This window comes from Triturus cristatus, chromosome 1_2 (genome assembly GCF_964204655.1).
Source record: "Triturus cristatus chromosome 1_2, aTriCri1.1, whole genome shotgun sequence".
NCBI classification, from domain to species: Eukaryota; Metazoa; Chordata; class Amphibia; order Caudata; family Salamandridae; genus Triturus; species Triturus cristatus.
This window is the reverse complement of record NC_140580.1, coordinates 953638793-953655914: the sequence shown is the minus strand read 5'-3', so window position 1 is coordinate 953655914 and position 17122 is coordinate 953638793. Positions and strand designations below refer to the sequence as shown.

The 17122-nt window shown below is 45.8% G+C and overlaps 1 protein-coding gene across 14 annotated transcripts in view; it reads right to left on the bottom strand.

Annotated features, from left to right (window-relative positions):
• The window catches only part of ZNF618 (zinc finger protein 618), a 1018163-nt gene that overhangs the window by 439143 nt on the left and 561898 nt on the right, over positions 1–17122 (bottom strand). For all 14 annotated transcript variants that reach the window (XM_085610043.1, XM_085610045.1, XM_085609994.1 and 11 more), the window contains exon 6: positions 9254–9295. In XM_085610043.1, coding sequence (XP_085466169.1) covers positions 9254–9295 — 42 coding nt within the window. The remainder of the gene's footprint in view (positions 1–9253; positions 9296–17122) is intronic.

The following is a 17122-nucleotide window of genomic DNA, read 5'->3' as shown; positions in this document are numbered from 1 at the left end:
TTAGAAGCTCTGTTCAGCTCCAATTCAGATGCAGTCCAAGGCTTATACAAGTTCCTCACAGAGGAGATAATAGTGAGGAGGTAGACAAACTGCTCCCCACCACTACACTGATGGAGGACTTTATTTGGAAGTACAGACGGCAAGTGGTTTTGACACCTCTCCAGAGAGTAAGATCGACTTGTCACTTGATCCACCAATGGAAGAAAGCTCTTCCTTTTCAGTTGTGGTCCTGGACGTACAGCTGCCTACCGCTGAGAATGGATAGAGTTTATAAATAATAATCCTCCAGCCGGCGTGGCCTCCAGTTGCCCTCTGTCCTTTAATGAGACACTCACAGACATTCTTATTGCTACTTAGGCAAAAATATGACTGGCCCCTTCAGGCAGTCGGTCTGTCATAAAATGAGATAGACTGTCTCCTACTGACTCAACCTTCCTTGGCAACACCTGAAAGCCTCATGGTACAGGCATCAACCAGTAAAGTAACTCCTTAGCCCTTTCATGCAACTCTGTTGATAGAGAATCTATGCACAATGGCTCCTTAAAAAGAGGTGTTCTTATGCCAGTCTAGTCTTAGGCTTGCTAAATTCACAACATCTTGTACAACATGGTCAACAAAATATTGCTAGCCATCCCAGACACATAGGGGTCAATTTTGCCCAAACCATTCAGGGTGCACTGGATGCATCAACATACTTTCTGGCCTTGATACCATTGACTGTGAAGGCTGCACAATGGCTACCGGTGTAGTGCTCAGGAGACAAGCCTGGTTGCATTCAACTGGCTATTTTGGGGTTGCCCTAACATCCCTGAAAGACATGTCCTTTGATGGCTCTAAACATTTCATGGAGGCCAACTCCGCATTAGAGATTCAAGAAAAGACATGTTATGACCTACTCCATAGGATTGCTTATATCTGCTCATCAATTTCACCAGCAATAACGTAAACATAGGTGCAACTCATGAGTTCTGGCCTAGAGACAGTGATAACTTTCCCGGCCATTACAGCAACCAACCCCAACGTTTCACATTTCCAGAGGCTGCTGAAGCAGCCGAGGCTAAGCATAACAGCAAGCACAAGTGTCATCATCCTCCTCCTCCGATACTGCAGCGACGCCAAGTCACTCATTTATCCTTCCAGTGCCACAACCAGCTAGTCAGTAGCAGGATTCGATTTTTTAGGTTGACAGACCAGGTCAAAGTCATTCTGACTGCCATGTATTGGCCAGAACAGTATGCTACCCAGATCCCTGGAGTCTGAACATCTGCCATACTATTGAGCTACCCCTGCAAGAGGACGTTCTATCTCAGCAACGGCGTTGAGTACTGCATGTACATCTGCACAATCACCATGCGTGGAAACTGAACTGCAGCATGTGGCCAGTTTTGATTTGCGGTCTAAATTAGTGGACTTAATGCTTGCAGACAGATATCCTTTGACCAAGTCTATCTATTCTGTCTGTCTGCTGGGAAATGTTTGAGGCCTGATGTATGTCTTAATCCTCTACAGGAAAAACTTTGATGTCTTATTTGTTTTAGTTTTGGCCCAGCAAAGTTTTCCAGTGGACCAGGTTATGGTTTATATGTCGGACCTTTCGGCTTTAGTGATAATAAACTCCTCACTCACAGACCCACTCAGAGACTCATGCACCCACATGGAGAGCCACTCATTCACTTATTCAGTCACTCAGAAACTCATGTACTCCAAGAACTACTCAGATACTCATGTACTCAGACCCAATGAGACACTCATGCAACCACTCACAGACCCACTCAGACACTCAAGCACCCACTCACACACCCACTCAGACACTCATGCACCCACTCATAGACCCACTGAGAGACACATGCACCCACTCGCATACCCACTAAGACACTCACACACCCGCTCACAGACACACTGAGATCCTCACGCATCCACTCACAGACCCACTCAGGCACACACTCACACACTCACAGAACCACAGAACCACTGAGACCATCATACATCCACTCACAGACCCACTGAGACACATGCACCCACTCACATACCCATTAAGACACTCATGCACCCACTCAGGCCCACTCAGATACTCACGCACCCACTCACAGACCCACTCACTCACACAGACCCACTGAGACACTCATGCACCCACTCACAAACTCACAGAGATCCACTTTGACACTTACGCATCTACTCAAAGATCCACTCACTCATGCACACACTGACAGACCCACTGTTGAATCCACTCATAGATTCACGCATCCCCACCATGCACAGTTTTCTCATCAATATATTTACAGCAAATGTTGCAGTGATATTATCAATGATGTTATAGAAGATGTTATGAGTGATGCAATATGTGGGGAAATAAGCAGTGCATGGTGAGGGCGCATGTTATAGCTACCTTAGGGAATTAGTTATAGTTATTTGAGAGAATTGTATATACAACTGATGAATTTCTATGGTTTTATGTGTGCAAAATGTAAACCTAACTATAAAGTCCCTGTAACATTTGTTTTTTTAGGGTATTTCTAAGTTTTATTTTAAATTCAATTTCCAACTATAATGTCCCTGTAACCTTTGTTTTTTTCAGTGAATTGCTACGGTTTTTTAATGCTATTGCCAAACTATAACGTCGCTGTAGCTTTTTTGTGATGTAAAGTAATATTTATTTACCATACATAAATCCAACCACCGCCATGCAGGGCCGCAGGGCCTGCCCTGTGGCCAACCACCAGTAAGTAGCCAACCTAACGTCACGCACAGCCTTTGGCCGTAAGCAGTGGGAGGCTGGCTGTAGGATTTGACATATGGTCAACGTCCCAAAGCCAGCTAACCCAAAGGCCTTCTCCGCGAGATGCTTTTGCCCCCGGGGGCCCATAGCATATTTAGGGGAGACACATGGAGCCTCCTTCCCTGGGCTGATTTTGGCTCTGGGGAACCCATTCCCAAGGCCTGGCACATTCTGTGGGGCGAGGGAGGCACGTATTAAACCCAGGCCAATGTTGGCCCTGGGTCACCTTCCCCTGGGGGCCTGACCTAGTTCAAATGTGGGAGTGGGGCACACACGCACACAGCTCCCCTTCCAGGCCTATACGGGCCACAGGGACCCCATGTCCCGATCAATGATTTATCTTTAAACATGATAATAATACATTAATAGCCACCAAGTATGAAAAGAACCGACAAAATCAATGACAACTGTTGAAACAGTTCGTCAGGAAAATTAACAGACTGAAGAAGTATATAATGAGTCTTACATTTTTTATACCTCATTTAAAACACTCTGCTTCTATGCAAAAAGTTATTTACCACAGAATCGATACACAATGACGAATAAACTGTCTTGTAAGGTTCTTTAGCTACTGATAAACCTGGATCCTAGAGCAAAGATACTGACAGCATGGATAGATGTATGTTGAATGTAGTATTGGTTGTAGTTTGAATGATTGAGTGAATCAGGATTGGCGCAGGCCTGTTATTTCCATTTAGGAAGCCCCTGATCTTTTTATGTGTACAAGATGGAGGTGAGGTTATTTTCCCAGAAGGTGGAAGTATATTGATGATATACCTGAGCTGGATGGAGGGAACATAAACACTGAGGTGACGAATGAGGAGAAAGACTTTCCATGTTAATTCTATTAGGACCTCCTGACATTGAGGGCTACTGATTAGTATTCTTGAAGACTGACATTTGGTCTATGGTGCGAGTTAAGGTGTGAATGCAGTTCCTGTTGTCAAGGTGTGCAGCGTCTTTTAGAGGGGAGTCTGCCTTTTCCCTTTCTTTTTGATCACTGCCAGGTGTATCATTGATAGTCATGTGCAGACTGCTCACACCGCACTGTGTTTCTGTTGTGGGTGCTCCATACTGGAGACAACCCTGCTGAGAAAAGCCTCACCCTAGTCTGATGCAGAGTCTGGAAGACAGCCTAAGAAGGACACATTAATGGAAAACACACCCAACCAAATCTGTTTGGTAAGAACAGACTGGGAATACACATTCCTACTTAAAAGTGGGAGCTGTTCACTCCCTTGTTGTTAAAGTTTCGAATTGTCTTTCACCAACAAGGCTGTGCTCCACAGAGTACCCAAAGGACAACTGCATGACTGGAGCTGGTGTGTGCCTGACGGCCAGCTGTCCAGAGGTGAGGGGACGTCCCATGGAACCAGATGTACAAATGCATTTACTGGTTGTATACCCTGCTATTCAGTTAAATGGCAAGCTTTGGGGTCAATAAATGTGTTTTTAAATATACTAAACCCATTCAGTAATTCTGTAAAAACTGGAAGTGGCGAGTACGAGGCATCCCTCCCAAAAATAGGTCCCTGATGTTATGTATTATAGTTTTCTGACCGAAATTCAGACTCAAATCACACATTTTTATTTGCAACTGAAAGATAGTGGTAACCCAATTGCAAACCTCTTCCCCTTTGTGAAATGTCAAAACAGTTTTTTAGGAGTAGCCAGTGGTCCATGGGACCACTGCCTACTCTTAAAAAATGTTTTCAAAATTTGTATTTAAAATGCAATCGGTGTTCCTTTAAGGAAAACAAGCTGCATTTAAAATTAATATATATATATGACGGTCTGCTAAACCCAGCAGGCCACCATCCCTGTGATGGCAACGAATCATAGTGGGTATCAATTTGCAAGCAACCTACCTCATCAATGTGCATGGAGTTTAATCTGAAGGAAAAACTGTTTTCCCTGTCCTTGAGTGCCTGGAGATTCCTGCCTAGAAGGGGGAAGGAGTGAGCAAACCAGCCATCTCTGCAGGATGAGCCGACTACTGGTACGGACTAGAGCAACTAACCCTGGTGCTGCAAATCCATCCACCGGAAACATGTGAAGAGTGTGACTGGCGTAATACAGTCTCAGACCCAGCCACAGACACCGAAGTGGAGGATCTGCAGAATTATCTTAGCCTTCCCGTGCTGATCTGACCGTTGTCTCTTCCACTGTAGTTGAGGCACCTGCTTATGTGTGCCCAAGCTGTCTGCACTGCTGGAGAAGTCACCAACCCTGACATGTGGCACTTGCAACTTGACTGACTCGCCACCATAGAATTTGGTACTTGCAAACTTGTGTCTGAGCGGTCTCCACTACAGAAGCAAAAACCTGTAAGGTGTGGCACTCGCCCAAGTGTGACAAATGGGCTAAAATTGTGGCTAGCCCCTGGCACTTGTCAATTCTGTGCTTGGAAGTGCTACTTTGAGGCACTTCCAACTATGAATGAATGAATGAATGAAATCCAATTTGTAATGCGCTACTAAGCCCAATGGGCGTCAAGGCGCCTAACCAAAGAATGCTAGTTAGATCAAATAAACTTGCTTACTGGTAGGCCTTGATGAAACACCACGTTTTGAGCGCTTTTTTAAAGAGGGCTAGTGAAGGTTGGGCCTTAATCTCCGAGGGGAGGGCATTCCATAATCAAGGGGCCACGTTGGAAAAGGCCCTGCTGCCCCATCTGACTTTCTTGGAACGGGGAACTACAAGAAGATTTATCTCGGAGGAGCGAAGACACATGCTTGGCATATAGCAGGTTAGCAGAGAACCTAAGGCATCAGAGGATCCGGCCAACAGGGCTCCATACGCCAAGCACAGAAGTTTGAACGAGATCCTATGCTGGATTGGAAGCCAGTGCAAACTCTTCCTGGCTAATGTAGCCGAGGAAGCATTAGGTACAGCCAGAACAAATCTTGCTGCAGCGTTCTGCACAGCCTGAAGGCGTTGAATGAGACCCTTGTTGATATCTGCATATAGTGCGTTGCAATAGTCCAACCTTGAACCCACTAGCGCAACCACAATCTGCTTACGAGCCTGGAGGGAAAGATAGTGAACGATTCTCCTAAGAATCTTGATAACCCCCCAGCAGGTGGCCAGCGTTCTATTGACCTGGAGAGTCATAGTCAGCGAGGTGTCAAATATAACGCCAAGGTTCCTGGTAGAGTGGGATGGAATAGGGCAGGATCCCAAAGATGGGGGCCACCACTCACTGGACCAAATATCTTGATTCTTACCAAAGATCAGGACCTCGGTTTTATCGCCGTTCAACTTTAGGGAGTTTTGAATCATCCATTCGGAGACTGCTTGCATGCAGTTCCTAAAGTTGAACGTGTGTTTGTATCTGGATTTGTCTTTTTTTAGTGTCCAATTTCTAATGAAGCTTGTAGAAACAGCTCGACAGGAGCCTCAACGGTCTTTTTCAGTGTCGAATTGAAAGCTTTCGGTTCAATGTTATGTTTGCGCTATGGTGCCAAAGTTCCACTCGGAGCTGAAGTGGAAGATATTGAAGGTTGAATCGGCACAGGTGGCCGGGTAGGTGCAGAGCGTGTCAAAGCTGAAGGCTTCGGCTAGTGTTTTGGAGCTGAGCTTGAGGGTGGGCTTCCTAACCAGCCATTTGGAGCAGACCATGGCCTTGAGGTAGTGGTGGATTCAAATGCTTCTTTTTCTAGAGGTGTTGGATGTTTTTTATGGTGATCCACATGGGGCAGATAGCATAGTCCTCATTGCTAAGACCTCAGTTGTGGTTTCTGTGAGTACTGATCATGCTCGGATTCAGAACTATCTTCGATGGAGAATGCTTCCTCCTCCACTATGGAATCCGGTGAGTGTTCTTCTACGATGTCTTCATGGCTGAAGAGCTCGGGAGTGTCATCTGTGGCCCTCCGCTGCATTTCGAGCTCATCGATCCCTGAGAGTCTTTTTGGAGCGGGAAGCTCGACAAGCCTTGCAATCCACTTCCCTGTGTTCCGGTGACAAACACAGGTAACCGACCTGATGGGAGTCGGTTCATAGGTATTGTGCGTGGCAGCAGGGGCAGAAATGGAAAGGCATCATTGCCATCACCAGAAGGGGCGTTTGTGAAGGGCCTGGTGGAGAGTAATTTCGAAGGCCCTGAAAGGCGAGGTCCTAGAGGGGCCGCAGTATAAACATGTCGATCCGACGGGCAACTGTCCCTCGATACGCAAAGTGGTAACAATCGATAAACAATACTGGTGCGGGTTAGAGTGGATTGGGAACTGAAAAGAGACCCATATGGTCTCGATCCGGAGCGCAAGAACACACGTCCGAACCAGATGACGGAACAAAAGCAATCTAAAAATGGAGTCGTAGTCCATGCACATTATAACCAAGAGGATGAGTCACTCGATTTTGTGACTTGAAAGACTCCTTCGAAGAAAAACAACTTGCTCACAACCAGATCCAGCACTAGATGGCAGGAGTATGCAAAGAATATGTATCTACAGCTACAAATGCCTCGAACGTATATATCGGTTGCCGCTATGTTAAGAAACATGGTTGGCAAATTAGTTCTAATGGTTTTTTGAATAATGCATTTTCAAGGTCACTCCAGACCTAGGTCTTTTTAGAACTAAATTAGTTACATTCTACTTTATATCCTTACTTTATATTACTCTTTGGAAAAGTTTATATTGTCCTTGTCAGATTACTCCTCTAGTTGTTTAAATGCACACATTTTAAACTGCTATGATTTATTGCATTCATGTTTAACTATCTATTCTATCGTCCTGTTGGACTTATATGGCTTTAAATAGCCGAATAAAGTAAATCTGATTATGATGAAGGTGAGCAATCTGTTGTTAGAAGTATACATCTGAGTTCAGCATCTAAGGGGAGAACATACCCAAATCTGACTGTGTACCCTGCATGGCATGGTAAGTTGTAGTGCAGTACCCTGACTCACCTCTTAGTCTTTCCTTTGCATGATGACTTCCCATTTTCTAAATAGGAACAATATTAGCCTTGTTCGTTCAGGCTGATTAAAAATCACAGGCTGAGGCACCATTATGTGTGGTGATGGTATACGGTGGTGGTATATGTTGGTTATGACGGTATATGGTGGTGATGGCATATGGTGGTGGTATATGTTGTGCTGTTGCTTCCATTTCTATCGCCGATTATGAGGGTTCAGCAATTTATCAATGGTGTTGTCGGAACTGGATAGTATACTCCAGCTCGAATGCATATACAACCTCTTCCACATCATTGGTCTGGACACACTAATTCACTTTAGAAGAATGTTAACTACATGTTGAGACCCTCAGTATTAAAGCTCTGGACGATGGTAACACTACAAATGGTGAGTTGATCTTGAGTAAAACACCCCGAGAGTCTCCACATTGAAGGTCTTGCTGAAATTAACAGCCATTCAGAAGGCTATTTCCCAAACGATAGAAGAGGTTCCCAAATTTCAAAGGTGGCGGATTCACCTCCCCTACATAAGCTGTTGGGTGACTCCAAGGTAAAGACTTTTAGATGTTTCTGAGAAGGTAGTCTTGTCCTTAAATGAGCAAACCCGCTGTCCTTTGGCTTCATATATGGCATCTTCAGGCCTAAGCTGACCACACAAGGGGTGTAGTCTTTCTGTGCACTGTTGTATGGTGGTTGCAACCGCTTATGCCGTATATGGCGGTTTGTAAACGTAAAACAAAAGGTTTCTGCTGACATACATTTGTAGTTTATTAGTTGCTGATTAGCACGAATTTACAAGGCAGACTAACACAAATATTCACCATAACGTTTTTCGTACAAATACTTCAATTAGTGAGGGGAACATTTAATTGATACCTCCATGAAAGCTGTATATGTCAAACATGAGATGGGGATACTGTAAACTATTCCACTGTAGACAAATATTGACACCATATTAAACGCTGCATCATGCATGACTGAAATATCATGAATGGATCTGCCCCGTCCTACAGAAGGACAAGCCTATCAAAATCCCCCAAGTTAGGGGTATTTTTTTTTTATGTAACTTCAAAAATGTAATCTCTGGGTGACGGGTGTCTGCATTTAATACCTGTGCCCTGGACGTTACAGCCAGCCCTTCCCTTGGTAACTATTGCCTTTTGCTTTGAAGTTATCTTTTGAAGGATTTTATGTAACAATAATCGCTGCTCTGAATTACGAACCTGAACTAATATCCCCAACCTCCGCTTGAGACTGATGATTCAGGAAAGAGAATCAATATATAATTACATTCATTAAGATCCACAAATCAATTTGAACTGGGACGCCCCGTCACTGGGGCAGCTATGCGCTTTATAAATCCGAATAATAATAATAATAATAATAATAATAATAACTGCCGGAGAAGTTTGACAGTTAAAGACAAAAATGTACACGGCTTCCATTCAGATCGAACGTCCTGAGTAATATAAGAATTCGGCCAGTTAATAGCTAATAGAGAAACAAGAAAAACAAATGCTCAAGAAAAACAGTTCATATGAATAATTTACTTACTTCCCCCTGGAGGAGCTGGCTCACCAGACGTTGCTTCAGTGTCTGAAAAACAAATTAAAATATTTTAAAAAATAATAAAAACAAGCAATTACAAATGCAATACATTTGACCATAGTGTGTCGTGTATTTCTACCGCAATTTATTATGGATCACTGAAAATAATTAGTTTCGGTGAACCGTAGCTACAAAGTGGCTCCAGTTCATGTGTAACCCCATTTAGCCAGTCCTGGTCTTCGCATGCTGGCATACCTAATTACATGCTTACAATGTTAAATATACAATGGCAAAGCAAATGGATTTTGTTAGATTTTTGAGAGCTGACTAAAAAATGTAAAACACCTGTTGCAGTGAGAAGAAATATAAAATACAAAAAAAATGCTTTTTCTATACATTGGGTTTATGAGAAATATTTTAATGTGTGGTGATTAACAGTAGTTTTGAGCACTCAGGCAGCGAAATGATACACCAAATAGACAACATTAGGTGAGAGAGTTACTCCTCTGGGTGGAGTCAAAGTCCACACTATGTTGTTTTTATAGAACTGGCATCAATAGGCAGTTGCTCACTCATGCCAGATGGAGAAAAAAAACCTTCAAAATATATGTCACATAATGCAGCATGCTACTGGCATTAAAGGCTGGGGGTGGGTGAAAGTGTTACATGGCACTGAGTCACATGTCAGCTATACTACAATTCGAGGTGTCATATGTATGTATGGAAGTGACCATAAAAAGGGTAAGCAGAGAAGCGAGATATAAACTTCGAATCACTGTTTCCTGTCAAAACAATACGGTCGACTAACTTAATCAATGTTTTTGATTAGCTTAAGCGAATTGTCACCAATTATCACAGACTGCTTATGATTACATGCATTAATGTCTCATGCTGATGTGCTCTATTTGATAATTCAGAGTTCTGCTCTTTTCTCCCCAAAAGTCAGTCTCAGTAAATATTGCGCCAGGCGTAGTCTACAACAGTGATATGCTTTTATAGGTAACAATCCCTGTTGGATAAACTCCATCAAAACATAAAGAACTGTCTACAATCTCTTTTCTAACATCACATACAACAGATGGCAAACATTTATCATTATTATGGTAACGGATGACTTTATGTCATCAGTGGCAATAGTTCTGTAGAGTACAATGATGTGCAAAAGAAGATGCTGAATCAGAATATAGTGTCCCAGGTGAAATCAAGTTACTTGGTCAACATAATCGTCATTATACATTTTCTTTTTTTAAAACACCAAATTCAGTTTCTGCCCACAATTCTCCTTACTAGGTGTTTCGGTATAGATCAGAAAAAAAAAGTCTAGGGACATATTGGTAGCCATGGCAAATCGACTGATAAAGACTGTGGCGGTGTGGAAATTAAAGTACTATTGCGGTCTGTATTTTAGCCTTCACTTGACAGCTTCTTGGACACACGCAGAGCACAGGTTGGCCGCACTTGTGTCATGAGTGGGCATCTACTCCAAACTCTGCCACAGTTCCTGTAGTTCCATCCTATGACTTTATGACTACATGCCTGGGCATGGAACATTATGGCTCTCTATGTCTGAAATGACGACTAGGACACAAACGGCAAGGTAAGTAGTTTATTAGGTCTCGCCTAGCGTTGGAGCGCGCATGCCTCCTCGCTCTGCGAGGCGTATAGTAATTGATAAGGATTTCTGAAGTGGAGTGGAAGCCCCGCCCCTCTTTTTGATTGGGTGGCGTCATGGTTTATGCTAAACGCTGGCTTTTCATTAATCCTGGGCGAAGCACTACGCTACGCTCGCGTAGTTTGCGAAGTTCGCGCTACTTCGCACTACGTGAACTGCAGTGCGAACACGCGTAGCGTAGTGTTGCGTAGTGCTGCGGTCATTTTTTGCTTGCTCGCGGTCCTCAACGTCAAGTTGGCGACCGCGAGCAAGCAAAATGACATTCCGGCGAGACTTTTTCCTTGTTCGCGATCGCGGGCATGGAAAATAAACCTCCCGGCGAGATTCCCAACGCGAGGAGGTCAGGTTTCTCATTGCGAGGGGTCGCGTATGCTCGCGACCGCTCGCGATGAGAAACTACCAGTTCGCGTTGGGAAAGCTGCCGCTCGAGTGAAAATCTACTCGAGCAGCAGAAAACTACAGCTCGCACTGTGCAAGATGCCATTTTCAATGATTGCACAGTGCCGGTTGCTTGTCCGCACTGTGCAATCATTGAAAACAACATCTTGCACAGTGCGAACATGTTACTACGCAGTTCGCGAAGTGCTACGCGTAGCTCGCGTAGTGCGAACTTCACTTTGCGTAGCTTCTTACGCCCACCCTTACTTTTCATTGAAAATCAGGCTTCTTTGTTACCACCCTGTCTTCTTTTGGGACGGCCCATCCGGACTCGATCGTGTACTGGCGGCGTTACACGGTGTCCTTTATAACTTCGTACGCACTATGTTTTTCCAGTCAGTCCAGAGTTGTCTCCCGACCACCAGTTTCCGTCCCTTGCTGTTCCATTACTAGCTTCATGGCCAACTGCAGAATGCTCGCTCCCTGTGCTATAGCTGCCTCCCCAGCCCTCCCACTGGTTTCAATTAAGGTGTGAAATGCTTATTTTTATTTAACATGCGCTTTCAGTTTCATGGCGAGCACAGCTTTATTTAAATTCAGCTCGCCGTATTTACTTTAACTTTTTTTTTTTATAAAGCGCCCAATGCCACTCTTTCACTTAAATATGCTCCTGTCCCCCGCACCTCCAGCTGCACGTACTCCTCGCATTTAAGAAATCTGCGGGCGCCATTGTCCCCCCTCCATCAATGCCCTTCGTATGCCTGGTTTCATTTCTACCGGATGCAGTGTCCGCTTTATAGTGTTTGCAGTTTTTTTCCTATATTGGGGCAGCTCTCACAACCTCAGCCTCAGCACTCACGGCGCTACCTCAACTCCGGTTGCAGCCAGTGCTCCAGCCCAATACCCGCCTTCGTCACTTTCAGGCTTGCAGCCCCGCCATGGACAAGGGAGAGGGCAAAAGGAAGGAGGGTGTCAACATTTTTTACCGCCCTGCGCATAACTCGCAATACTTGTTCTGCTCCGTGTCACTTTAAAAATGGGTCCCGCGGAGTCCTAAAACTGCATTGGCAATAGGAAAGCAGGAAAGGGTGGACATAAATTACCCCTGATCTCGGTTTTTAGCTATCATGTAATGCGCAGGAACAGAAGTAGCATTTAACGACGACTCATTTAGAGCAGTTCCTTATTAAGTCATCTGCCCGTCTGCTGAGAAGTGCCTACGGGCATGTACACCACTGAGTGCCTGATTTACACGCTGCTGGCAAATGGTTACTGTGAGTGCTCATTAGCAAGAATGTTACGATGGGGCTCTTGTTTAAGTGAGCACTTTTTGGGTGTTCACGTACAGTGATGGAACTACTGACAAAAAACAGCGACTTCCTTTCTCAGCCGGTCGCACGGTATTTCTCTCCATTCTTGTACACTGGCCTAGAAAGGTTGTAGATTGTTTACATTACAAACAGAACATGTCAAGAACAGATGCTTACTGGGTAAGTAACATTATCCGTTCGAGGCATGTGAGCTGTGTAGTTAACATACTGTGCATAGATCACATAGCACTATCCTCCTAAAGCGGTGGCTAACCTGTAGCTGTTGGAGCCGTCTGAAATAGTGTCTTAAGTACTGCGTGACCCACAGTGGCTTGTTGTTTTGCTGACACATCAAAACAATAATGTTTAGTGAATGTGTGCGGTGTAGACCATGTTGCAGCTTTGCAAATGCCAACAATAGGAATGCTTCCTAAAAAAGCCATAGTGGCCCTTAGCTTACGAGTGGAATGTGCCATAGGGGGTACTGAATATGCTACTTACCAGTATGCATCTGTTCTTGGCATGTAGGGCTGCTGACATTCATAACTGTGCATAGATCGCCGCCTAGTGTTGGGTCCGGATGTTTGCACGTTGTTGTCCTGGAAGAGTCTTCGAAGTATCCTGGGATAGGTGACTCCTCCCCTGGACTACAGTGCGCATGGGCATCCTCTCCATCCTGAGATTGTTTTTCGCCATTGTGGCAGTGATGGAGTAGATATAGAAAGTGATGACCATGCTTACAGTAATTCTGAGAGCTGCAGCTGCTACAGGCGCCGGGGAGGAGGGAGGGCGATATGAATGTCAGCAGCCCTACATGCCAAGAACAGATGCATACTGGTAAGTAGCATATTCAGTTCGAGGCATGTGGGCTGCTGAATTCATATCTGTGCATAGAATATATAGCAGTGCCCTCTTATTAGCGGCGGCTACCAGTGCCAGCTGCAGCGGTCTGAAAAAGAGTTTTGAGAACAGCCTGTCCTACAGCTGCCTGCTGTTTTGATTGCACATCTACACAATAGTGTTTGGTAAATGTATGTGTAGTGGACCAGGTGGCTGCTCTACATATGTCATGCAAAGGAATGTTTCCTAGGAAAGCCATTGAGTCCCCTAACTTACGTGTTGAGTGGGCTCGTGGGTGAATCGTTAAAGTGCGTTTAGCTTTTTGATAGCAAATTTGAATACATTTAACGATCCATCTGGCTATTCCTGCTTTGGAGATAGCGTTACCCTTGTGGTGTGGGGCAAAGGCAACGAAAAGTTGTTGTGTTTTCCTAAAGGGTTTGGTCCTGTTGATATAATACATGAGGGCCCTTTTGACATCTAGTGTATGGAGTGCCCTTTCTGCGACAGTTTGTGGGTTTTGGAAGAAAACAGGCAGTTCAATGGTTTGATTCATGTGGAACTGCGATACCACCTTTGGCATGAATTTGGGGTTGGTACGTAGTACGACCCTGTTGGCGTGAACCTGTATAAATGGCTCTTGAACGGTTAGTGCCTGGAGTTCACTAACTGTGATCGCTACTAGGAAAGCTACTTTCCAGGTAAGGAATTGAATCTCGCATGAGTGTAGAGGTTCAAAGGGTGGACCCATCAGGCGTGTGAGGACCAAGTTGAGGTTCCACATCGGAGCCGGTGGGTGGCATGGTGGAATGACTCGTTTGAGTCCCTCCAAGAATGCTTTGATGGCAGGCACTCTGAATAGAGAGAGGTGCTGCCTGGTCTGCAGATAAGCTGATATTGCGGTCAAATGGACACGTATAGAGGTGTACGCCAGATTGCATCGGTATAGGTGTAATAGGTAACAAATAATGTTTTGGATGGATGCATCCAGCGGGTTAATGTCATTATTATTGCAATAAATGACGAACCTCTTCCATTTTGCCGCATAGCAAGCTCTGGTAGTGGGTCTCCTGGCCTCCTTAATGATGTCCATACAGTCAGGTGGCAGGTTTAGGTAGCCAAACTCTAGGACTTCAGGAGCCAGATTGCCAGGTTCAGCTGTTGCGGATCTGGGTGCTGAATCTCCCCATGGTTCTGCGTCAAATGCTCGGGTTTGACCCGCAGCCTTTGATGCGGCACCACGGAAAGTTCGAGAAAGGTGGTGTACCACGGCTGGCGTGCCCACGTTGGAGCAACCAGGACGAGCGTCAGTGAGTGTTGACGCAGTTTGCGTGCCACCAGCGGTATCAGTGGTGCTGGGGGAAAAGCGTATGCAAATCTGCCGGACCAGTTCATCCATATCGCATTGCCCTACGACTGCGGATGTGGGAACCTGGCGGCAAAGCTTTGGCATTTTGCGTTTTCGCTTGTCGCGAATAGGTCTATCTCTGGATGACCCCACTGCTGGAAGTACGGTTGGAGTACTGATGGGTGTAACTCCCACTCGTGCATCTGGTGGCTGTGTCTGCTGAGCAGATCCGCCATCTGGTTGTCCTTGCCGGGGAGGTGTTCTGCCATGAGGAACATGTTCCTTTGAATGGCCCACTTCTACATGCTCTGAGCCAGGTGAGACAACTGTGGAGAGTGTGTTCCTCCCTGCTTCTGTATGTAGTACATGGCAGTCATGTTGTCCGTCCGGATCAACACGACTTTGTTGCACAAGTGTACTTTGAATGCTTTCATAGCGAGGAAGATTGCCATCAGTTCTAGAAGGTTGATGTGCATCTTCTTCTGTTGTTGTTTCCATAGTCCCTGCACTGTGTAATGGAGTACATGAGCTCCCCATCCCTGGAGAGACGCGTCCGCCGTCAGTATTATCTGTGGGACAGGCTCTTGGAACGGTCGGCCCTTGCAAAGGTTTTGTGGATTCCACCAATGCAGAGAGTTGTATGCCCGACCGCTCACCAACACTAGGTCTTTCAACTGTCCTTGAGCCTGATTCCACTGACGTGCTAAGCACTCCTGAAGCGGGCGCATATGTAGTCTCGCATGGGGGACTATGAAGATGCAGGAGGCCATCATGCCTATCAACTGCATGAACACTCGCGCGGGAAGGGAGTGTTGTGGTTTGAACTTTGAAATCAGCATTTGCATGCTGTTGATTCTCACCAAATTTGGCTGAGCTGTGGCCGCCAGAGTGTCTATAGTCGCACCTAGGTACTGCTGTACGTGTGCGGGCTGTAGATGGGATTTTTGGGAATTTAGTGAGAACCCCAGACTGTGAAGGAGGTGAATGGTGCGGGACATGTGGGTGGCACATTGCTGGGCTGACTTCGCTTGAACGAGCCAGTCGTCCAGGTAAGGGTAGACGTGTATGTGCTGCCTCCGTAGATGTGCCGCCACAGTAGCTAGGCACTTTGTAAACACCCTTGGTGCCGTTGTCATGCCGAAGGGAAGGACTTTGAATTGGTAGTGCTGCCCTTGAACAGTGAACCTGAGGTATTTTTTGTGTGATGGGTGAATGGGTATGTGGAAATACGCATCCTTGAGGTCCAGTGTGGCTAGAAAGTCTCCCTGCTTGAGCAGCGGGAGGACTTGCTGTAGAGTGAGCATGTGAAAATGCTCGGAAAGAATGTATCTGTTTAGGGGTCTCAGGTCTAATATAGGTCTGAGTGACCCGTCCTTTTTCGGTATTAAAAAGTACACGGAGTACCCCCCCGTACCTTGCTCGTGGACGGGTACGACCTCTATTGCGCCTTTTAGAAGCATACTTTGCACCTCCTGCTGTAAGAGCGTTAAGTGCTCTGAGGACATAGGACGGTTTTTTGGAGGTATTGTGGGTGGAGTGGAGGTTAGTTCTAGACAGTAACCGTATTTGACAATATCTTTGACCCGCCTGTCCGTGGTGATGGAGTTCCACGTGGACAGGAACCTTTGTAGCCTTCCCCCGACAGGTGTTATGTGGTCGGGAGGAAGGGAGAGGGCGTCACTGCTTGTTCTTGGGGGAGGACCTGGTGTTGCCGTAGCCGCGTCCTCTGCCCTTTGTACTGGAGCCACGATATCCACCCCGGGTGTTCTTATCGTAGGTGGTTTGTGTATTACCCTTGTTGTATGTTTGCTGTGACCCCTGTCCTCTACCTGCTCCTCTATTACCGGGGCGACGAAAGGAGCCGCTCCGAAAGGACTGAGTCTGGAGAGCCCCCATGGACTTTGCAGTGTCCGTGTCCTTCTTTATTTTCTCTAGGGTGGTGTCAACCTCCGGGCCGAATAAATAGTCGGGGTTGACAGGCTGGTTGAGTATGTTGTTTTGCACCTCAGGTTTGAATCCGGAGATTCGTAACCATGCATGTCGTCGCAGCATGACGCTAGTGTTTATGGCCCTGGCAGCTGTGTCTGCGGCATCCAACGCGCACTTGATGGATGCGTTTGTGAGGAGCTGTCCCTCCCTGATGAGGATCTCTGCACCTTCTCTGTATTGGTCAGGGAGATGTTGGATTAGTTGCTCTAATGTGTCGTAGTGCGCTCTATCGTAGCGAGCGAGGAGTGCTTGAGTATTGGCAATGCGCCATATGTTGGCTGCCTGGGCGGCAACCCGTTTGCCAGAGGTCTCTAACACCTTGGACTCTTTGTCCGGGA